Raw genomic sequence first — 24,134 nt, 5'->3', positions numbered from 1 at the left:
TCAATATTTATTTCATGTACAAGTTTACACATTAAACAGCTTCAATATGTCACGTTATAATGTAATGACGTGAAGTGTTGACATTCTTACTAAAGAAACTATTAAATAAAAGTCAAGCCTTCTACTTCCTGCTTAGCCGACACTGCAGAAAGTTACTGTGAAGAAAACGCAATTGAATGTCGCAAACGCAACGGTTTTGTTGCTAAACCAACAGTCCCCCAACGTACAGTAAAACCCTTGTCCAAAAACAACTATTCAAACACAATAAAACAGCGCAAAGCTCGACAAAACACCGGTGAAAGTCTGTTATCAGTGCGGCATCATGCCCTGAGGGGTGACTTCGGCATTTTGGCGCGAACAGCAAGCAGATAGAGCAGCAACATACAACGCATGTATCCTGTCATGCTGTAAGTTTGTGAGAAGGTGGGCTTTTCATCCATGCCCTGTTTGTAAAAGTTTGCCTATTCGGGCGATTTGAAAACACTCTTAACAAACACTTTGATAGGCATATAAATCTTTGCACAATAGTTACTATAGCCAATCCGGTTAAAATGACATCAAACTACAATAAATATTGCTCACTAATTCCGTGCTACATTTTTTTTAAATTTCTCTTCCTCGATAAATATGTTAAATTTGGGGTAAAAGTAAGTGTTGGTAAATAATCCTTTATTGGAAATTTAACGTTATTTTCTCATCTAACTTTAAACATAAAAATGCTTCGACATTCTTTCCGAATTCCGCGCAAAAAAGGCGGGAACTCAATTATTTTCGAAACCACGCAAATGCCACAAATTGCCGTTGGCTCTGTAGTCAAGTACATGTAGTATATACTTGTGATTGTAACAAGGCGGTTATAACCACAATTATTTGTCTTACAGCAAATAAGCTGTCACAGTTGAACAGTATATTGGTGATACGCAGCCCTGACAATTATAAACCACTTTCGAACACGACTTTATTAAAATTGAAAGTAAAACAAAAACGACTGGTTGTTTTGTGTTATATCACATTGCACTACGCTTAATCAGGTTTGTGTGGCTTTTTTACCCTACTCGTTGGTTACATTTTTTCGTTCGCGTATCAGAAAGGCACACAAGCTTGAGCTATTAGTGCGGTCTCATTGCAGCTTCATGTTTCACTAATGGTCGGCAATGAGTCCACCAATAGGCCTACATGTCATGCACCCTTGGACTGCTGCAAACAGAATTTTTACCTGTCACGCCAACACTAAAAACACTATTTTATTTTACGTGTCTAAAGCGTATTTATACTCTCAATGGAACAGAGAATCCACGATATTGGGCCATTTTACCGTTCTTCGAATTACTAGTTCACTACAGTTTCAGCACAACAAACTATTTCCTATTTCCTTCAAGCCAATTCGGTTCGTTATCTCAATCTGCTTTCAGGGTTTTTGGCTGTTGGTAATGAATTAAGGAAGTTGTTAAAATGGATGTGCCATCGTGCAATGATGTGCATGCTCAAACAAAACAGCGTTGCTGCTGGCAAAATAATTACTATTTTATTGGCTGCTTGCTGGTAACTACATGGTAATAAAGTTGACTTTGAACGTTACATTGTTGACTAACTGTGCATTACAGTCAGAATAACATAACTTGACAACTTTAAGCAACATCCAAAACCAAAAAAGTTCCAGAAATTCTGTGTTGCTCTGCTAAAACAGTCAAACAAAAAACTTCATTTTATCTTTGCTAACAATAAATTAACTGTGTCTAAATATAAAGCTGCGATAGCATGTGATATCTATTATGCCGTTGCTTGGTTGGTGCAATAACATTTGTTAAGCTTTTGTCTGGTATTGCGAACTATTTTAGACAACAAAATAACAGAGGTATACTTACAATGATTTATGAACGATGCCACCATTGTTTCCGGTTTATAACAATCCAACTAGCTCCATGACCTCATGAAGACTACACGTATACATGCTACCCTGCTGTAGGCTAACTAGAATTAACCATTTTTTATTGTGGGACGGGCAGTTTGTGGACAGTATACAACATAATTTGACAACGCTGACATCAACAACACCATTTGTTTTCGTTGCAAGACACAACCAACACAATTTAATTAATTACATCCTGAAAACTGACATCAACAATTTACACTTTGCAGTACAGAACAATAACAGGCTTTGTGCAAGTTTAATTCTGTGCTTGATAACATAAAAGGTGTTAATAATGTTTAAAAGGTTAAACTAAATTACGTTATGTTTGAACTGGGGGTCCTAAATTAAACTTCCCCAACAAAGATCGTTCGTTACTCATCAATTACAATCGCTGTTAACACAAAACACAAGAAAAACAGACAAAAGCACATTTGTACAGTGAAACAAAGCGTGATGTGTTCAATTATTGTAGTTCTTTAAAGTTGATTTTCAAACACAGCCTTAGTGACATCACTGAAGGACGCTGATTGCCACGTAGAGAAGAAGTAGAATTAGAACGATGACACCAAAGTTGATCGCCAGGTCCTTGATACGAATGTTTTGGGATGTTGGTGACGTCATATTCACTGTTGGCAATTTCTGGGTCGCCAATTTTTTCAAGATTAAAAAGAAGATTGCATTCTGTAAGAAATAATCGCTTTTTCATTCAATTGAAAAAAGTAAATGATGCCAAAATGTCTAGCTTCTTTGCGGAATATTTATTGAAACTGCAGCATTATAAAGCTATTTTTCTTCACTGCAATTAGATCTAAACAATGCAATTCTAAATAACTAGGCTTTTTACAATATACTGCCTTATTACTCCGACTTTCTTGATTGTGATCTGAAACCATTATCCAAGACTAAATTGTCAACCTGTAAGTTGCAAGCCATAACACAGAAGTCTAAAATCCTACTGCAAGGCCTTTGCAATGTTTACGATGTCTTCATCTGTACAGCATCATCCTTATCTTGACTCACTAACACTTGTGACGTAACAGAGTCAGCACTTGGACAGCCGCATCAGAGAAGTGTGTCACTGTGCAACTAATGGTCCAACTAAAACTTTTAAAGACGTTTTACCTTATAGTTTAACTTGTTAATTTTTGCCAAATACATTACAGTCATTGAAAATAAGGGATATATTCACCGTTGCCGCGACCTAGCGGCCTTTTGGCCAGAGCGCTCAAAAACATCTTACAACCATATTTGAAGAGCGTATAGTTGGTATTTTCAATAGCTTTCGCGATTGGGAATGAATTAACCATAAGCCAAAGTACTAACCATGTGCTAATTAAGAAAAGCAGGGAGCCACCATAGACACTTTTCACGGCCAAATTTGTAGTGGTATAATAATGTAAAAGTCGTTTTTTCACTGTGTTGTCTTTTTCAAGTGTAAATCTAATCTTGCAACAATAATTCCACGCTTCGTTCGCCAGGCATTCACTTTTACGTCACAAACCGCCATTGTAACGTGTAGGTCAGCATACTCTTACCCGCTTTAAGGGAGATAAACTACTTGATCCGACCCTTCTCTCGACCGACAGAATTTAGAAAGATGTGCGCTCAAATTGATCGTGCTTCGACTCAGTGTATAGTTTTAACGTTGCTAACTTTGTGTGTTATTAAGTCAAGTTTATTTCTCTCAGTAAAAAAGGAGGTGATTTTTGTTGACCCGCCAAACGATTTGTCTGTTCATAGTAAACTACAAATTTAACATGTTACACGGCTTGTTTTTAGTTTCTTATCATGCCATTCTCTTAAAATCCAGTCTACGTGCACTAAACGCTCTGCTCTCTCCTTAAAATTGATATCAGCTGACACAAACCACTATAACTCAGAACAATGTTGGCACGCGTAGTCATTACCACATGGAAATAACATGCAAATTGGCACCAGTCGCTTAGGTTGCCGACCTTTGCTGTACAAGAATACCAAATTCTGAAATTAATAAACTCTTACTGAAAATATCCCATCCCATTTCTCCATCAGAAATGAACAAGTTTGATTACAACAAACACTGTTTATTTACACTCAAATCTTCTTCCATATTTATACACAAATTTGAATAAATAAATTTTGATGACCGGTTTCGAAAAACACTTAACAGAAGCTAGCTATTAAATAAAGGTAAAACAACACGAAAAAACGAATAGCTCTGTACAAGTTGGACCAGAGCCATAAAGTACTTGGAACTAATGGACTAACTGGTCTGAGTTGGCTTCTTGAGTAATTCTGCAAGGGTTTAATGTACATAAACTGTACATTATAAAACAATACACATTAATACATATGTACAATACACAATGCAAACATATATTACACATCCTACATCAGAAACAAGTTTTTTTGTGTGTGAAACTTACTTTTTTAAGAGATCAAAAGAGCTGTACACTATGGACAATTAGAAATTTACAATACCCATACAAAAAGTTGTGCAAAAACATCATTTTAATTTCAGCAGCCTTCTCTAAATGGTAAAAACAGGTGACTTGCAGTTATTATTTGAAAGATATTCGAGGTGCAGTATTTGTGTAGGATGTTTGGTGTACAGTTACAATTGTATGACTTTATACAATTTGGTAGTAGCTTTATTGCTTTAACACATTCCACACTATTGCTTAATCATATTTTGTTTCTTGGCATAATTTGTGTAAAACAATCCATAATCCTGTAAACGCGCTGTCTGGATGTCTTGATGGCAAAAACCTTCTACATATGGACCACCAGGCTTACACCAGTCAGATATATCAAGAGATGAACTCTGTAACATAAATATTACTTCAAAATTAAACTGTAGCATGAAAACATGTTGTGCTTGAAAGTTTTTGTTTTTTCTGGCTTGACCATACCAACTTAGTGAAAGCTATTTAGGTCAATGGAATGAAACCAAAACAGCAGGCTTCCTGTATATATGAAATCACCGAGGTATGACATCATGCATGGTGATTTAGTAACAATGCATAGCATTTTGGGTATTTGCAGTTTGGTTTTTGAAAAAAAAAATTGTACATTGGTTTTATTTATTGTAGCTGCAAACATAAATGTATATGGAAATGATTATGTGTAATAAAATCCTCAAACAAGATGTAACTGATTGTTGGACTATACTATTAATTGTTGTGAAATGTGTTGTGCCTTATATTTAGGTGCTAAATTCTAAAACAACATAACTTAGGATTTTACAATGCTAATGGATTTCTCTTCAAAATTGCTAATATTATAGTTACAAAACCTGAAAATGTTTAGTATAAACCATGAAAGGCTTTTGTTGCCTATCACTTGAAGCAATATAGGGCTTGTTGGCTAAACAGCTGTTATCAGAAACACATTTGCTGACAGCTGGTAATGTTGTTTTGGCTTGTGATGTGAGCTACACTGTTAATGTAATTCAATCCCTGAGTACTGTTGTTTGCAACTAATAGCTTCAGGCTGCACACAATAGCTTCAGGCTATTGGCATTATGTTTTGTAGTTGAACTGCTTTTCTTAGCAAAGATATATTTATGATCAAACCATAAATTTGGAATACCCCATTTCAATACCTCTTTAATGAAACTTCATGGGTTTTTTAGAAACAAATTTGAATTTATTAAAAAATTGAGTCTTTATCCTTTTATCAAGGACTCATTTCTTTCTAAAGCTAAATGTTAGCAGGAAAATCAACATAATTTTTTTGTGTGAAAAATTGTTTGAAACTGGAATGGTACAATTTTGATGTGCAAATAAAACATAATATAAAACTTTTGTGTACCTTGTTTGCAAAGAGGGTCATTGTAAATCTCCCAGGTTTAAATAGTTTCACTACTTTTTCAATTATCCCAGCATAGCTTCCAGTTTTCCAATTGGTTTCGAAACTGACATATGAAAACTCTTCCTCGGGTGTAATATGAATTGTCCAATATTGGCCCTGTCATACAAAACATTAGGATGTACTGAACTAACTACGAGATGCATGCAAAGCACACTGTGTTAAAGTCATATGTGTTTGTACAGGAAGCCTGAAGTCACTGATTTCCTGTAGAGGATTTGCAATTCCCGTTTCACAATATGCACAGCAATGGTACTAACAAAATTCTCTTCGGTATCCTCTAGTAGTGGTTCTCAAACTTTTTCCTAAAGCCTAAATTTGTATTTCAGGACAATGAAAGTTGACTGATTTTAGCTAGTTATGTAAAATTGCGCATAACTATGATCCAAAGACAGCATCTGATATCACAGACAAGACAAAAAAAACATTACAATTGTGCGCGAACAATTGCATTTTTGTTAGTTGTCATGCAGTAAAGGCTATTGTTTAGCAATGGAGACTGTCAATTCTCAATTCTATTTTGAATAAAACTTATTAAGTGGCACAAACTTACGCCAAATAAGATTACAGAATTACTTTAACCTTTTCACGCCCCCACCCCCCCAAAAAAAAAAATTGCCTCACGGACCCCTAAAGGACAGCAGACCCCAGTTTGAGAACCGATGCACTAGTATCAAACCACATGTCCAAGTAATTTTTGCTTAAATACCATCACCACGATAAACAACAAGTCAAAACTGATTATAGTTTTCTTGCACCAATACATCTAGTTACCTCAGGCAGTAATCCATTCATGGAGTAACCACACGGATCGAACAGCTTGGCGCTGATCTTCGAATCAGGGATTATATCTTTGATTCCTGTCATCTGTTAAAACAATATTTATGTGTTCATTTTTAGGTATGGTTAGGCCCAATGACAAGTTTCTTGACAAAGTAAATAATGAAAGGAAAAACTATCACAATGGTCCTTAAGCTTATAAGTAAGTGACAGAAGGTATGTGGAAAAGTGCCTTGCAGTGCACACACATCCTAAAACTAACTCAAGTATTTGTGCAGTCACAGTTTGTGTAAATCACATAAAAAATGCTTATTTGCATGCACAACATTTAATCAAAAACAGTGTTTTTCACATTTCAGTTTTTTACACAGATATGTTCATAAGTTTAATGAGTAAATAATGATCCATTTTTATCATTCTTTTATGTGAGGTCGGCGGTCATAAACGGGTGTTACTGATGTGGCCCCTCATATACCTGATGATGACATGAGCAAGTCATTTAAGTAATAAAGCATGTCACTTTTTAGGTCGTTATTTTCCTCATTATTGTTTTTTTTAAGTTTAGTAAAAAATGTTTTAAACTCAGTTGTAGAAGAATTCTTCGGTGACATATATTTTGTCTCACCTCAGTTATTTTATCATCATCATGTTTATCTCCATTCTCATCGCACAACACAAATTTGTCCATCACTGTGCGATCCAAGTCGGTCATAAGTATCTCAAGTGTTTGGTCAGGTTCATCAACTCCTATTAGATTTGTGTTGCCGACATGATTTAAAGTGTAGAGAAACCAACAATCTCCATCAATCCTCCCCAAACAGTATGAAGCGCTTCCTGTTGATATTACATGAAAATATGCTAACGATAAACATGTTAATGAAAAGCCTGGTAGCTCATAGGCAGGTTGGCATTATATATTAATTTTTCATTTGATTACAGCTATGTGGTAAACCTCCAGTAATTTGGGCTTATTTGGACCAAAACAATTAAACAATTGTCTGGATTAGGCGAAGATCCAGATAAACTGATGTCGATTAGTTTAAGCTTTACTGTTTTACAAATCATTTGTACTTTAAGTTTTCTCTGAATTAGGTGAAGATCAGGATTAACCTAGGTTTACTGTATTTAGCTAACAATACCATAACAAAGTACAAATAGCCAATAAAGCTGCTTAAAATGTTTGAAGAAAATGCGCACTTTTACATAAATTTAAAGGCTATTTTGTTCCCAATTAGTGTTTTCTCAATTAAAATAGTTTTTATGTAATCTAGTAACAGCCAACTACTAAAAAGTGAAATAATAAATGCTTGAAAGTATTATGTTGTTGAGAGCAATATATACATTTATTACATCTTGCCAGAATAAAAAATTGCTTGTATTATTATTAGCTGTAACCAGTCCTACCAAATGCACATCACCATTGATTTCATGCAAGTTACATCACATAACATGGTGATGATGATTTTTTATGCATGCACTGCATTAACACCAATGAATGATTTTATTTTAACTAAATGTTAACTAGCAAACAATATCAAAATAGGCTACCGATCATTGTGACATGAAAAAAAAACACATAAACAACATTTAAAACTACACAAAATGGAAATAATTGTTGTTTTGTTTATACCTGGATGCTTGTTATTGGAAAACCCATTTACTTGATTTTCATTCACATGTTGTTTGTCTACAAGAACAAACAAAACCAAACCAATCAGTTATGCAAGCAAAAGTGACAAAAAATGCATAGCAAAATAGCAAGAATAAAATGCAGTAATTGCTTGATGTATTTCTTTCACAAAAATAAGCAAAACAAAACTAAGGTCTAAATGCAAAAGAAACATTGGCCAATGATTATGTGATGTTTTTCATTTACAGACAACGTCAGTTAATTAGATATTGAACATGAATTCCAAACCTGTGGTCAATACCTATGGAACATTATTCTAGTGATTTGCATGAAAAGATTGGTAGGTTGGATATGCAGTTAACTAAAACATCTGCAGTTTAGAATCAGGTGATATTAGGTTGCATGCTGAATGCATTTTACAAGCAGTGCAAAGTTAACTTTTAAATCATTTTAGGCTATTAATAGATTTAACAATTTCTAACCTGACAAAACCTGATTCAGGTAAATAATTTCATCTTGAAAGGTTTTGTGGGGATGTGGCTGGTGGTCAGGCTTCATAAAATTCTTTCGTGAATAAAAACAATCCTAGATAAAAATAACAAATGTTTACATAATATTTAAAGAAACTGGATAATTGCATAACCATGGCCCAGCTTTTTTATGCAATTGACCTGATGACTATGCGATTATGAAAACTATTTTTCCAACATGATATGATTAAGATTTACTTTTCCTATGCAATTAAATGATCTATGTGAACAGAAAGTGACTAAAATCTGTCTATCACAGAAACAAGGTTGGAATTAAAAAAATGTCATATTTTTATGTTTTTAGGTTCATTATGTAATTCTGGAAATTAGGCAATAACTACAAACAACACATTTACAAAAAAGTTTGAATTACTTACAGCTACAGTGTCCAGGCCACATTCATCCTTTAAAACTTTTATGATATGTGGCAGGGCCTGCAGGCATAACGTTGTGCCACAAGTTTTTAATATCACTCTTCGCTTTGACACGAACATACTCGATTCACTAATAGAAAACAAATAGCATTACAAACAACCATAGTAAGTTGGCAAAGTCTTGAGAGCAGGCACCTCAATAAATATGCAGTTTGACTTTCATCGTGAATTTCATCAAGTATTTTGCACTGGACTATGTCAAGGATGGTCTCCCATGTGTATCTAAATTTTGACGAAAGAAATAATGATTAGGTTATCGAATTTTCCAGATTGTAAAAACTTAATGTAAAATGCATAACATCAAAATAACACCTCTCTTCAAATATACAGAATGTTGTGCAATTATTTTTCGCCTTTATCAATCATTTGTGAAAAATCGGCAATGACACATCATCATATATATTTGCAGTTGCAAAGGCTATACATTATTGCATGCAAATAAAGTACACTGGGCAAGCAACTGCAAATAAATGACATACCATAGTGTATTTTGCGATACAACGTTCAACAGTGAGTAAGTTAACCTTATTTCAGGCAAATAGTATTACAAATTAATCTAAAAATATAAATGTTTCAGATTATTATAGAAATTGGAGACACAGTTTCTAAAAAAAGTTCTAAAAAATACCTTGAAACATTTCTGGCATCTCCTGAGCCAGAACTTCCTTCGGACTGCGAAAACCAAATTTCAAGCAACTTTTCGACACCTTCAAAGAAGTTTCCATTCAACTCCATTTTGGGGTGTGGAATTTAACGAATCCAACCAATGTGTAACGGTTTTTTTCGTTGTACGTTGTGTTTTTGTTGATAAAAAGTGCAAAAGAATAAAATGTTCGAAGTTTTGAAAAATAGCACCCACTATCAGCTAACATCAAAACCCATCTCAAAACGTAAATCAATGTTTCGAAAAGTTGTCCACATACAGCCAATACCTCCAAGTCCAAGTTTTTCCTTTCACTATCCACTACCAAACCTCCCAACGTTCCAAGACCCGACCACGCTATGCAAACACCGAGACTCAGCCTCCGACTATCATGGTAAAGGGCTTGATCGAATCAGTGTTTCTCAAAATATTTTCGTTCCTTGTGATAAGTTTTTTTTGTATTTTTTTACAATACCCATGATATTTTTCCATAGCTATATACGCAGGGCTGTCATGCCGTCCCTATTTCCAAGATTTGTCCCTATTTCGAAGAACAATGTCTTAGTAAAATTTATTGTCCTTATTTCTAAGAAATGTCCTTGTTTTTTGACCTAAGTCCTTATTTTGTCTTATTTTCAACAATTACAAGGAACAAACATATATCCCGTTTCCATGGCCGTTGGTCTTAAAGTCCGATCGGACCTCCTCGCGAGGAGATCCGCGAAAACGCTGAAAAAAATGCTGAGTCATTCCTTATTGCGTCCGATCGGACTGAAATAGCGGAAAAGTCCGAACGGACCAACGGCCATGGAAACGGGATAATAGTGAAATGACAGTCAAAGCCCTGCTGCAGGGAAAAGTAAACCTAGACCTGAGCTGTCGTGAGAAGTATTTTTATGAAAGTGAATTGCTTTCGAAAACCTTTGTTTCCTTTCGTATGAAATTTTTTTTCGGTTGTCCTTATTTTGAGGTCCATGTCGATGACAAACCTGTATATACGTTAAAAGTCCAAAAGTTTAAAATCTTGTCATTTTTTGTGTCTCTTTAAGTCATCGTTTTTCTGTCTACCGAACCATAGATACTACATACATGTATATGGTATCTGTGACCGAACAGAGACCACTTTATTTAGAATAACCTAGGCTAGGGCGAAAGCGGCATTGTGCACTGGTTTGGGAAAGTTATACTCGCCAATTCTTACCCCAAAATATTTGTGCACAGTGGTTTTTAAAAAATGTTCAACCACCATGCATCATAAGTTCGCATTCGGTATGTGTTTTTGCTGATGTCATGAATCATTTAATTAATTGCATCGTGATGGGCCACGAAGAGTTCGTTCAAATATTTCAAGGCTATGAAACAATGCGTAATGTGAGCGAACTGACAGAGCAGAACGTTTCTTTCTTGTGTGCTAAGTGTCTTTGCAAGAAAGTCCGTACGGTTGCACCGAAGCTTTATAACTGAACAAATATTCTTAAAATATAGGCTGCAGTAGAAATTGTTTAGGTCCGTTTATACAGTGTCAGTTTGATATCTAACATAGGACATTTGTAATAACCAAACTCAAAGCTACAGAAGCTATTATGCCATTTTACAGTCCGAAATTGTGGGTCAGGTTCGGGCCTAAAAGTTCAAGCTTGACTTTCGGGCATTATTTTGAATCATTTCGGTTTAGACCAGGTGTCAGATTTGCAGCATACGATTTGGGCACAAACTTCGTACAAGCTTAGAGCTCTGTTCCAGTCTATGCCAATGCTTCAAAAAAAGTGTGGCTTAGACCCAGTTGTACTGCAAGGTTGGGCAAGAATGTGTAGTTATCGCAGTTTATGCAAGAACGCTTTAGGGCATTCTACACACGTGGTTGCACATATATTAGCAGTCTATTCTCGGAAGCTGCGGTCAGTTGTATTTGCACTTAAACATTAACACATGAATTAACAGGTACTGCGCTATATGGTAACGTAGTTGCTACCATTGATTCAACACACACAAGCCCACATCCAAAACTTATCACACACAATTTTTGTAAAGAGTCGAATTTATAAACCATATAAGATTATAAAGGCCAGTTTTGCAAACTATAACGCATTAAGAATGTTTTGTCCAATAAGAAATATCGGTTGAACTTTTGACGTAAAATTGACCTAACAATTATGTTAATGATTTACTAAACAGTCTAGACATCCAATTATAAACGTAGCAAACTGCACTTTGTACCAGTATTAGTTGCACAGCTTTGAGTTCAGTTTCACAGTTGCGAAAGCGCTTTGATTTCACATGCATAAATTTGGGTGAACAGACAATTAGCTTGGGGCATTTACTTTGCTTGGGGGCAACTACAACGTTTAGTTTTCAACTGTTTAGTGTGCGGACATACAGCTTTACTTCAAATAGGTTTAGTTGCAGACTATTTGTGCTTAAAAACACACATTAGAAAGTAAATTTTCAGGTTAATATATTCCTTCGTAACCAGCAGGAAGCAAAATATTCTCCAGCAGACAAAGACAAGTCACATCTGCGTTGGCAAAACTGTGTAGAAATAACCTCGTTTAATAGTAGTGTTTCGGAATTAATCTGTCTACATCAGTACCACAGTGGTACGCCGGAACTACATGGTTAGGTAGTACGTGAGTAGCTTTCTGCTATACCTCCTAATTTAAGTCCGATCTAAAATTACAACTCAACTGACCCAACCGATCAGCCCTGTTTTGGGCGAAACTCGTTTTGGATATTCTTTGAAATTGCAAAATATGCTAGCCAACTTGAGAAAATAGGCCTATTTCTTGGTCTCTCCATTCAAACAACGTTTAGAACTTTAGGTGGTACGCAGCGATAGAAAAAGTTGTCAGGTGGTACGCAATCCATATAAGTTTGAGAACACTGGTCTACGGTTTATTTAGCTATTAATTGATTTTTGTCAATATAATATTTAACGAAGCCCTCAAGGGTAAAATGTGTTTCTGTTTTAAACACAGTCGCTTGTTGGCGAAATTTCAAGACTTTGAAACTCTTAAAAGAGTTTTCCAAAATGTTTGGTTTCCTTTTGGTGTTGGTGAGGGCATTGATGGGAACAGTCTCCGATTTGTTTCAGCTCAGCAAAAGAGACTTAAAGTGTATATTTGCTGATTACATTCCCGCTCATTGGATGAACGGCCCACCTCCGAAACATCGGATCATTCAGGTGCGAAAACCATTACACTCAATTTTTTACAGATTTCTTAAGAAATTTTTTTTTTACGAAATTTCTTAAGAATAATTTGATATTGTTCCTTTTTGTTTTGTTAACGCATAATCCTGTTTTTTACTCTTACGTCACATTTTAAAGACATTTCAAAGCTGCTCCGAAATTAACTGCGTTTTGCATAAATCGCCCGGCGTTCGAGAAGGTTTTAAGTAGGTTTTAATAAAACCAAGTGAGTTTCTTTTTTTAGGCGAAAACGTTTGCAGCTGTTTTCCAACAACGATTGACGCAGGAACGAGCATCTGCTGAACTTGGAAAGAAACCACCCGATGTGAAACTAATCGACCTCGCAACGAAAACACAAAAATCGTTGCTCAGTATTGCAAATCTCGGTCGCCCCCTGGTGGTGAACTTTGGGTCTTGTTCCTGACCCCCGTTCATGGCCAAGGTATTTTTCTATTGGTTTATAACCAGTTCACTAATGTGAATATTTTAGAATTGCTTATAACATTAATATAGGTGGCCGAGTTTAGAGACTTGGTTGAAAGATACCGGGCCGTTGCAGACTTCGTTGTCGTATATATAACCGAGGGTCATCCGACAGACGGTTGGAGCTTATCAGGCAACAAATATCAAATCGCCAGTCACAGAAACATGGAAGAACGGTTGGACGCCGCCCAGTTTTTCAGCGATGTCGTCAGACTTGATGACATCACGATCTTGGTTGACAACATGGCGGACGAAGCCAATGTAACTTATGGAGCAGGCCCCGAACGTTTTTATATTGTGCTGGATGGAAAAATTGTTTATAAAGGTGGAATTGGACCTTGGTTTTACAACGTAAAGGAGGTCGAAGCCAGTTTAAGAAAATTGCTTAAATAGTGAAATACAGAGTCTATTTTTTTATTTCAAAAACAACAAATGACGATTTTCGGTTCAAGCTTAATGCGGCTGTAAATTCGATGCAAAAAATGTGTTTGAAAAATAAAAATATACAACTTTGTATTGATTATTACGATAGCTATTGTTAAAACTTTCGCAACAAATGTATTTATTGTATACAAGCTCTGGCAGTCATGGTTTTGATCAAACTACTTTTAATATCCGTGTCTATGTCTTTTAAAACAATATTTGAGAGGATTGGTAAATTGAAAGTTGGCTATGCGACTACCCTGATTCATGTGTAGCAGTTTAGATAACTAAGTGATACAAATGGGACGGTTTGAGTGCTACAGCGACTTCAGCTTGTACTAGTAGTGTAAAAAGCTTGGGAAAAGCTATAAACGTAAACGAGTTATTAAACGTGTTTCAAAACCTTTTTATCCTGGTGTCCAACATATTAAATTATTTTTTTCAAATGAGTCTATAATTACTATTGATCTTTATTCTTTCACTTTTTGCATTACAATTTGTTTTATATGCCTCCAATCACTAAAGGTTTGTTTAAACAAGATTTTTTCGTTGTGGTCCGACCACCATCAATAGTTTTCACCTTGTCAACCAAACTGAAGGCAGCTGTTATCAAGGCAACCATGTCCGCTCTCTTTTTGCTGTACAGCCTTTATATTATACATAAGGATTTTATACAGTGTAGTAATGTCACATTTGGGGTACACATTTTTGCATTTAAAATTACACTTTATTTTGCAATAAAAGCTTGTTTTATACTTGTAACCACAAAACATTGTTAAAAATACACAAACATTTGAACTTTACAACATCAACAAAAGCAGTGACACAAAACAAAAGAGCAAAAATGTGACACAATTTTGCAGTAAAATCAAAAACGAGGTTACCTCGTGGATTTCAACTCGCTTCGTCACAATTTGCAAAATTTTGGTACACACATTTATGCCCTTTAAAATAAAAATGCTTATTGCAGCATTTCTAATAAGTTTTGAGTCATTTCGTTGAGGTTGTAAAACAATGGACCACTACCACCCTTGTAAGCAATTTTACCATCCAAGACAATAAACAAACGTTCTGGAAATGCACCATAAGCATTGTTTGCTTCATTGTCCATGTTATCAACCAGGATTGTTGCGTTATCGATGTTGACTTCATCACTGAACAATTGCGCTGCGTCCATTCGCTCTTCAATGCTACGGTGGTTTGAAATTTGGTATTTATTTCCGGTTATATTCCAGCCGTCTGTAGGATGAGCTTCGCTTATATATACGACAACAAAGTCGGCGTCATTCTTGTAAGTTTGGACGAGTTTTTTGAACTGTCCAATCTGCATGCAGAAACACAGTTTGGGAGATATTCAGCAGACTACTTCAGAATTAGGCGGAATACTGTAATGTGTGTTTATTATTTCTGCTTGTTATCAGATATTCACCTTTTTCATAAACGGTGGTCAAGAGCAGGAGCCAAAGTTTATCACTAGTGGGCGGCCGGGAGTCACGAATTCCAGAAGTTTCTGCATTCGTTTGGAACCCAGGACGTGTAGTTTAACGTTTGGTGCGTTCGCCCCCTTTTTTGCTGTCATGTGAAACAGAATCCAGTATTTTGAAAAGAGGGCTTTTGGTGTAGTCATCTGTGAAGATTTTTTCAACATTCTTTAATCACGTTACAAATAGTTCCACACATGCTTTACATTTTGCTAAACGCAGTGATCGCTAAATTATACGATTTTATAATTGTGTAAAAATTATGCGATTTGGTAAACTACCTGCATACAAAATACAATCATCGAATTCGTTGCAATAGCCTCCGCGGTAAATAATACGTCTATCACCAAATAACATGTTAATATGTATCTATTGTGTTGCATTAATAGCGTTTGCGCTTGTATCGGACCTTGGACTTTTCATTTAAAACATATCGGACTTTGGACTTTTTAATTCAAAACATTTTAATTCGTATAATTGTCGTGTCATATCGTCCCGGTCAAATTCGGTCAAACCTCACCTTTTTCTACACAAAAGCTTGACCGGCTATTTAAACCTGTTTTTCTTATTACTGGACCGGTCATATACTGGCTTAAGGCTATTATTGCATCGCTTTTAACGTGTTAACAGTAACCTACGTATTACTCGGCCTCCAGCCATGTTATATGTGACACTTCTGTAAAGCGATTTAAAGAATAATTACGGTTTAGAACACAGTTAATCTTTTCGGGCGTACGTTTTTACGACTAGCTGGCATAACAACTAGGTGACCTGAAAACTATATAATCTGCATCAATTTTGACTTACGATCAGTAACTAGAGTAACTAGAGTAACAAGAGTGACCAGAGTACGCATTATTCGTGGCGCGGTGACTTTTGTGTTGCGTGTTTAGCCGCAAGAGGCGCTTTCGTGGTATGCCTTATTAAAATATAATGTGGGAACGTTAATTTAGCTTTGCGTCTTGTTGTTTGTTTAGGCAGCGATAGTTTAATTATTAGAGTCAGATAAACGGAGTGTGTTTAATTGTCTACCCACTGGGTCAGTACACGCTTATTGGGACGACCTAAACACCTCGATTTGTTTTCTTTTTGTAACAAACATCAGCACTTGTTAATAAGTGCCAGCAGGTGCACTTTGTTGTATTAATTATAGGTCTCGAAACATCAAGCGATTAGAACAGCCAATTTAAATTCAGTCATTTAATACAAAAGAGTTTTTACTTTAACAAACAAAATGTGTTATTCTCTAGTCTTGGACCACCCTAACCTAACACATTTAGTCACATTGGCAAATATGTTGTCTTACTTTTAGACAAACAGTGGTGCTACAATATACTTCCAAGCCGAACGACCAGCAAGCTAACTGTAAAACATCTTACATACTACATAAATTTCTATGTTTTAAAAATATAAACCTTAAACACGCCTTCTGGCATAGCAGCATTCTTGTAGCCAGTCAGTTTGAAAATTCCAATTCGATGAAGTACATCGACCAACAAAATGATCAGCAAACTAGCTATGGATGCTACAGTAATCTTTAAGTACATCCATGCCAAACTTAACATATTGCACTTGCTCCTTTATGACGACCGAATACATGTGACAATGCAATGATTCTAAACTGCAGATTGCGTTCTAAACCTGCACAGGACAGGTGAATAAACAAACTATATCGTGTAAAAGTACAAAATGACATTTTCAGTGTAGCGACAATGTTTGTTTTCCGACGCAAAGCATATTTGCATTTCAGAAACACGAAGCACTCATGCGTGACGGCAAAACTGCTGGTCATTGCCGTGATACTAAAAACTGTTACTATTACTGGCATTGGAATACGTTTTGATCAGTTTTTTTCATACTAATATAATTGTGTTTCCCTATTGTAACAAAATACACCCTGCTCTGTAAATCTTTCTGAGATTGAATTTTAAAAGTAAAATTTATGAAACGAATTATCTGTTACGTTTGTAGCTTACTTAGGACGAGGGTATTGAATTTGTTTGTTAAATTGGTCTATAATTACTATTAATCTTTATTCTTTCACTTTTTGCGTTTACAAATGTTTTGTATACCTCGATCACTAAAGGTTTGTTGTCAACTAGATTTCTTTATTGTGGTACGACTACCATCGATAATTTTCACCCTGTCACCTAAACTTGAGGCAGCTGTCCTTAAGGCAACCATACCCGCCCTCTTTTTTGCTGCACAACCAATTTGAATGTAGCTTCACAGTTATACAGTTATAACGGGATTTTATACAGTGTAGTAATATCATATTTGGGTAACACATGTGACATTTTTGCATTTAAAAATACATTTAATTTGCAACAAAAGCTTGTTTTATACTTGTAACCACAAAACGTTGTTAAAATACAAAAAAATTGAAGTTTACAACATTAACAAAAAGCAGTAGCAAAAACAAAAGAGCAAAAATATGACAAAATTTTGCAGTAAAATCAGAAACGAGGTTACCTCGTGGATTTTAACTCGCTTCGTCACAATTTGCAAAAGTTAAGTAAACATTCTTGCCTTTTTAAATAAAATTGCTTATTGCAGCATTTCTAATAATTTTTGAGTCATTTCTTTAAGATTGTAAAACAATGGACCTTTACCCCCCATGTAAGCAATTTTCCCGTCCAAGACAATAAACAAACGTTCTGGAGTTGCACCATAAGCATTGTTTGCTTCATTGTCCATGTTATCAACCAGGATTGTAGCGTTATCGATGTTGACTTCATCACTGAACAATTGCGCTGCGTCCATTCGCTCTTCAATGCTACGGTGGTTTGAAATTTGGTATTTATTTCCGGTTATATTCCAGCCGTCTGTAGGATGAGCTTCGCTTATATATACGACAACGAAGTCGACATCGTCCTTGTAAGTTTGGATCAGTTTTTTAAACTGTCCAATCTGCATGTAGAAACACAGTTTGAGAGACATTTAGGCTACTGCAGAATTAGGCGGGTTACAACCAAAGATTTAAACACATTTTGATCAGTCTCTGTTCATCTTTGTAATCAATGTAATAGCGAAAAAATAACACTGTCAGTCCATTACGAGAAAGATTTTAAGACGTGTTCTAACAAAAAAATGAAAGGAAAAAACAACAACAGAGCAGTGGCTCCTTATATATATTAAAAAAAATAAAAATAAAAACAGACTGGTTTAAGCGTAGTGTAAGCTTTAGCTGTGGTACGATTTTGCTTTATTTGTACTGCGGACCGGTTTGAAACTGAACTTTTATTCACGGACCGGCCTATAAAAACCACAAATGTTCAGCATTGAAAACTAATAACAGTTATTTCAACTTTTATTCAATGTAAACCTAAGTTTTACGCGGCCCGGTAACAAACCCTTCACGGACCGGCACAGGTGGTTGCAGACCACTGCCTTACGAGACGCCCACTAACAAACGCTTCTTGTATTAGGTATCATATCTACTATATTTGCTTTGCTGAAATCACATAAATATATGCCTAGAACTTATACACCAAAAAAAGCATATATAAATGTGTGTATTTTATCTCTGACTCGTATCGGGTATTTACCTTTTCCATAAACGGAGGTCAAGAGCAGGAGCCAAAGTTTATCACTAGTGGGCGACCAGGAGCAGCAAAATCTAACAATTTCTGTATTCGATTGGAACCCAATACGTGCAGTTTGACGTTAGGTGCGTTCGCCCCCTTTTTCGCTGTCATATGGAATTGAGTCCAATTTTCCGCAAAGATGGCTTTTGGTGTTGTCATCTGTAAAGGTTTTTTTTCATTACACTTGAATTACGTTGTTAAATTATTGTCCCACACAAGCTTTACATTTGTGCACACCGCAAAAATTGCATATAATCATCAAATTGGTCGCAATAGCCAAAGCCCTAATACGCCTATCATCACATAGCAAGTCAATATGTATCTTTTGTACGGCAATAATAGCGCTTGCACTCGTTGTAGCGACATTTGAACGACTGGATTTGTTTTCTTCTTTTTACAAACGTTAGTGCTTACAGGAACATTGAAACAGTGTGTCAGTGAGCAACAGCAAATTTAAATTCAGTCATTTGATACAAAACAGTTTTTACTTTGCGGCCCGCAAAGTATTAGGCAAACCCTACGGTGGCCCTTTATTCTCTTGTCTTGGGCCACCCTGACCTAACACATTAAGTTGCATTGACAAATATGTTGTCAAGTCTGGAAGTTGCTTTTAGATAAACAGTGGTGCTACAATATACATCCAAGCCGAACGACAGCAAACTAACTGTAAAACATCTTACACACTATATAAATTTCTATGTTTTAAAAATACAAACCTTAAACAAGCCTTCTGGCATAGCAGCATTCTTGTAGCCAGTCAGTTTGAAAATTCCAATTCGATGAAGTACATCTACCAGCAAAATGGTCAGCAAACTAGCTATGGATGCTACAGTAATCTTTAAGTACATCCATGCCAAACTTAACATATTGCACTTGCTCCTTTATGACAGAAGTACAATATGAGATTTTTAGTGTATAGCGACGATGTTGATTTTCCGGTACAAAGCAAATTTGCATTCGGGCGAGAAACACGGAGCACTCATGCGTGACGACAAAACTGCTGGTCATTGCGGTAATATGAAAGATTATGACTATTAATGGCATTGGAATACGTTTTGTTCCTTTTTTTCATACTATTAAAATTGTATTTCCCCACATAACAAAATACACCCTGCACTGTATATCTTTTTGAGATTGAATTTTAATTTCATACTTTTAATTTCACTTGTCTGCTATTATGCGGTTAATATATAGCAGTTTTTTTTTGTACTTTACTCAAAAAAACGTATTATTACTTTATGTAGCACCCATCACGTTGTCTAGACCAGGGCTTCTCAAAATGTGGGCCGCGACCCCAATTGGGGTCGCGAAACATTATGGAATCTTATGTCAGTCACAAGAAATGGTATACGTGCGTACATTTATTGTTTAAACATCATTCCCGTGTATTCAAACTGCTCTAAACACATTTTGTAGAACTTAAGAGTATTGCCAGCCTAGTAGCCATATCCGTCAGACTTTTTTATGCCTATTGTGTGCAAACCATCAAGGGATCGCGTAGAAATTTCTGTTTAAAAAATGGGGTCGCAGAGCAAGAAAGTTTGAGTAGCCCCTGGTCTAGACTACCAATAGGTTTTAAGTTTGCTATAGATTTTATTGTTACTGCATTTTTTATACTTTCTGTTGTTTACATGGCAATAACGACATATCAAAATTTGCGCAAAACAAACTTAAAGTCTAATCTAAATCCAAAATCGAAGTTTTAAAACGGGGCGTCTTTATTTTCATGACTTGTATATTTTACAACTAACATGTGCTGACACATAGATGTACAACTAATATATGCTGGCAAACATGGGTTATTAAAAGCGACACGCATGTTTTTATCGAAAGTTTCGGCAGTAAGGGTATTTCCAATGATGGCATGAGTTATTAACGAAACGTTTGATGAATAAGACACGTCGCTTTTTACAAACCAATTGCCAGTAAAAATTTTAGAAACAAAAAGAAGTCATTGTTTCAGTTATACAAATCTTGCAATTTTTTTTTATTGTATTTATGCCTATCCATAAAGGTAAGGTCAAAGGTCAACCCGGATATTGGGCTAAGTTTTATTTAAATACTTGATTCTGGCCGTTTTTTGCAATTTTGCTAGGTTAGGGTTTAATAGATACTTTTTCTGGCTTTTTTTATTAAAGGTTTGGTTTCTGCTTGTATACTTTCTGGTTAGAACTCCATTTTTAGGCCTACTTACAACTATGTGTTCATATGTTTGTATTTTCAAATAATAAGTTACAAGTTGCAATACTAATTCCTTACACGTAAGCAAAATGACATGACGTTGTATGACGTAGCACTGTCGTCAGTGTTGTGTAAGGAAACATATTCTTCAAAAACCGTTTCGCTGCGATATGCTTTTAGGCTCATCAGCTTCGTGACGTTTTCAGGACCACAGTAATTAAATCGTTTTAAGTTCAGCTAGTCACAATGACAGTGCAGAATTATTCCGCTATAAATGCAGAAAAATTCCCGTTGCTTCTCGTAGCACCGTCGTCCTGCTGCAAAAACAGTACCTGTTTACTTTGTTCCATTGAGAAGTGTGGTCGAAAGTGTGTCAACAAGTGACAAAATGTTATTTTAACCGGGTTTGTACTAAAGTACCCACAACGTTGTGTAAAATTAGAAAAACGCAACGTACGAAACTCAAGCGAGCTTGCATAGACCGAAACAAATTTTAGAAGCGTTGTATTTCGTTTTACGACGTGGGTTGTGCATTCTGCGAACTTTTTTTCTTTTTTAACTGTTTTGACCTACTTCAGCCACTCTTTCACAAGCGGTTAACAAGTGCGGTGCGTGGTTTTGTTAAAATTGAAACGTTTCATTCCGATAAGAGCAGCGGCTTGTATGGTTGTATGGTTGACTTGTGCTTGAACATAAGTTCATTAAAACGTTTTAGCTCGGCAAAGTTTACATGACGTATAAAAACTGTTTGCAACTTGCATGTCAGATCTAAGTTTTAAATGATTTATTTTGTGTGAAAGTTGGCTTTGTTTCTGATAGACAGCGACGGTCAACCGTAAGCACAACAGCATATGCGAAGCATTTTATTGAAAAAAAAATTTTTCAATTGAAAAAATGGTACTTCGTTGTGCTGCTCACCTATAGTTTAAACTATATGAGGACAATGAGATCTGTTGTTTTTTTTCTTGTTAAAACTATGCGGTAGAATTTGGACTAGAAACCCAATGAAAATAACAACAACAAAAAGCATTATTTTTTTTAAAAAGCAAAAAATAAAAAATTAATGCTATAAGTTTGTTTTGCAGATGGCGACCAAACTACGCGAGATAATATATGCTCATAAAATACAGTTTAATAAAATTGCAAAACAAAATGGTGATGCCCCCGATGTGAAACTTGTTGATCTCAACGCTGGCAAAGAGAGCAATCTTCTCGAGTTCTCACGTCCCGGACGACCTCTAGTGGTCAATTTTGGGTCCGGTTCCTGACATTTTTTCATGAAAAAGGTGAAATTTTTTTATTTATTGTTTAAAATGAAATTGCTTACTGCATAAGACTGCAAAAAAATAAAATTTTTGCATGTGGTTTCTAAATAGACACGTAAACTTTGAAGTTAGGTTATGGCCTGCGAAGTTGGTGAAAGACCCAATTTCAAATGTGTTTGTATAGTTTTGCATCTACTATGTGGCATATTAGAGTGGGGTAAAAATGTTTTGAATTGTTAAGGGAGGAGTTTGTCGATAAAGGATGCGAAAACCCCTGAGTTTTCACTACAGATAATTTTATTACTTTGGTAAATGTCACTTACTATTCGCGTAAATTGATTGAAATTAAAGTTTTGCTGATTTAAAAATTGATTTAAATTTTTATGTCAAAAATTATTTATTAAGCTGTTTTAGCATAGCCCCTAAAAATCGCATCAATGCCAAAAATTTGTCAAAAAATTTAATTTCCAAATAAAAACCGTCTTTAAATAACATTTGCAGATCATTAAGTTCAAGAAACTTATTGAAACTTACAAGACCGTCGCAGACTTCGTTGTCGTATATATACAAGAAGCTCATCCGAACGACGATCCTAATTTATCCGACATCCCGAATCTTATGAGCGCAGAAGGGCGTTTAGCCGCTGCGCAGTTGTTCAGGGAAAACGTCAAAATCGATGACGTCACGATCTTGGTTGACAACGTAGCGAACGAAGCGAATTTGTCCTACGGTGCTATGCCCGACCGGTTGTATGGGATTGTGGACAAAAAAATTAAATTCGTCGGCGGAACTGGGCCTTTTCATTATAAAATATCTAAAGTGGAAAAGTGGTTGAAAAGGCAACAAAACAAACCTAAGTTCTAACTTTTAAACACTTTTATTTCACGCAATTTGTTTAATGCAAATATTTTCTTCTTAACTGCCTTAAATTACCTTTTTATTTTTTATGTTTCATTGTTCATGTTTGGCGATTTGCTTAATTGGTTACGGAACAACTTATGACGTTTCTGACAGAAATGCAGAATGTCAGAAACTGAAAAAAACATTGTCCCATCCGACTGAAGCGTGTTGTCAAGTTGCCAAATGTTTTAATACAAAGTTTACCTATGTGATTACACGTTTGCTAAAAAATGTTGATGCACAGCGAAGTAGAACAGATTATGTACAACGAAGCCAACAGTACCTGAAACAAGATGTTAAACCAAAATTAGTTATGTTTCAATCATAATGATAGAGGATTTAGGCCCTAAATTAATTTTAGGGTTTTAACATTATAACAATGGCCAATTATTCCATCAATAAGTTGCAGTTATTGCAAAATCGAACCTCCATACATAACAGTACAACTGCTTAAAATACCCTTTACAACTTAAGACCAATGCAAGCCAATACGACAAAAGCAATCTAAAAACTGATTAAAGCACAAAAGCAATTTACGTTACCGAATTCAAAATATTTTACCAATTATGACGTTACATGTACATCCCAAGTTCGCCAAAAAACAGTAAATCGCAACGGTTGGAGAAAACGACGGGACAAAACTTTCTTCAGAGTTCACTTTGTGCAAAGTCTGAAAATAAAGCAAACCGTTTTTTTGCCCGTTATTGTCGGTATGTAGGCTATGTTCCTCAACAGACGAAAATGAATGTTCCTTTTCAGGGTCTTTGGGACTATCTTTTGGATTTTATTAAAAAATCAACAACAAATGGTTACAATTTTGCGAATCGTTCTTTCGGCATCATAATTCTG

General features: G+C 35.6%; 2 protein-coding genes and 3 pseudogenes across 6 annotated transcripts; 2 read left to right on the top strand and 3 right to left on the bottom strand.

Moving 5' to 3' along the window:
• Positions 1–3,954: 3,954 nt before the first annotated feature.
• Positions 3,955–10,178, bottom strand: LOC145233357 (S-adenosylmethionine decarboxylase proenzyme-like). 2 transcript variants are annotated; one of them, XM_080098070.1, is made up of 9 exons: positions 9,764–10,178; positions 9,271–9,357; positions 9,079–9,205; positions 8,654–8,756; positions 8,172–8,228; positions 7,167–7,375; positions 6,536–6,628; positions 5,705–5,860; positions 3,955–4,715 (listed from the first exon to the last, which is right to left on the bottom strand). In XM_080098070.1, exons 1-9 carry the CDS (start codon positions 9,868–9,870, stop codon positions 4,566–4,568), a joined length of 1,089 nt encoding a protein of 362 aa, XP_079954196.1. In that variant the 5' UTR covers positions 9,871–10,178; the 3' UTR covers positions 3,955–4,565. The 2 variants fall into 2 exon arrangements, with proteins under 2 accessions (XP_079954196.1, XP_079954197.1); XM_080098071.1 differs by lacking the exon at positions 8,172–8,228 and having other exon boundaries at positions 9,764–10,172.
• Positions 10,179–12,769: 2,591 nt separating this feature from the next.
• Positions 12,770–13,962, top strand: LOC145233841 (thyroxine 5'-deiodinase-like; annotated as a pseudogene). Its single transcript, XR_013861195.1, has 3 exons — positions 12,770–12,959; positions 13,210–13,407; positions 13,479–13,962. The product of XR_013861195.1 is annotated as a thyroxine 5'-deiodinase-like (transcript).
• A 356-nt stretch (positions 13,963–14,318) lies between these two features.
• Positions 14,319–17,014, bottom strand: LOC145233842 (thyroxine 5'-deiodinase-like; annotated as a pseudogene). Its single transcript, XR_013861196.1, has 3 exons — positions 16,768–17,014; positions 15,301–15,498; positions 14,319–15,195 (listed from the first exon to the last, which is right to left on the bottom strand). The product of XR_013861196.1 is annotated as a thyroxine 5'-deiodinase-like (transcript).
• A 588-nt stretch (positions 17,015–17,602) lies between these two features.
• On the bottom strand, positions 17,603–19,821 carry LOC145233843 (thyroxine 5'-deiodinase-like; annotated as a pseudogene). Its single transcript, XR_013861197.1, has 3 exons — positions 19,656–19,821; positions 18,901–19,098; positions 17,603–18,262 (listed from the first exon to the last, which is right to left on the bottom strand). The product of XR_013861197.1 is annotated as a thyroxine 5'-deiodinase-like (transcript).
• A 2,366-nt stretch (positions 19,822–22,187) lies between these two features.
• LOC145232946 (thyroxine 5-deiodinase-like) lies at positions 22,188–23,497 on the top strand. Its single transcript, XM_080097606.1, has 2 exons — positions 22,188–22,406; positions 22,887–23,497. Exons 1-2 carry the CDS (start codon positions 22,398–22,400, stop codon positions 23,247–23,249), a joined length of 372 nt encoding a protein of 123 aa, XP_079953732.1. The 5' UTR covers positions 22,188–22,397; the 3' UTR covers positions 23,250–23,497.
• Positions 23,498–24,134: the final 637 nt, after the last annotated feature.

Source organism: Phallusia mammillata, chromosome 6 (assembly GCF_965637545.1).
Source record: "Phallusia mammillata chromosome 6, kaPhaMamm4.hap1.1, whole genome shotgun sequence".
NCBI lineage: Eukaryota > Metazoa > Chordata > Ascidiacea > Phlebobranchia > Ascidiidae > Phallusia > Phallusia mammillata.
The sequence above is the reverse complement of the archived record's forward strand: the minus strand, read 5'-3'. Positions and strand labels throughout refer to the sequence as shown.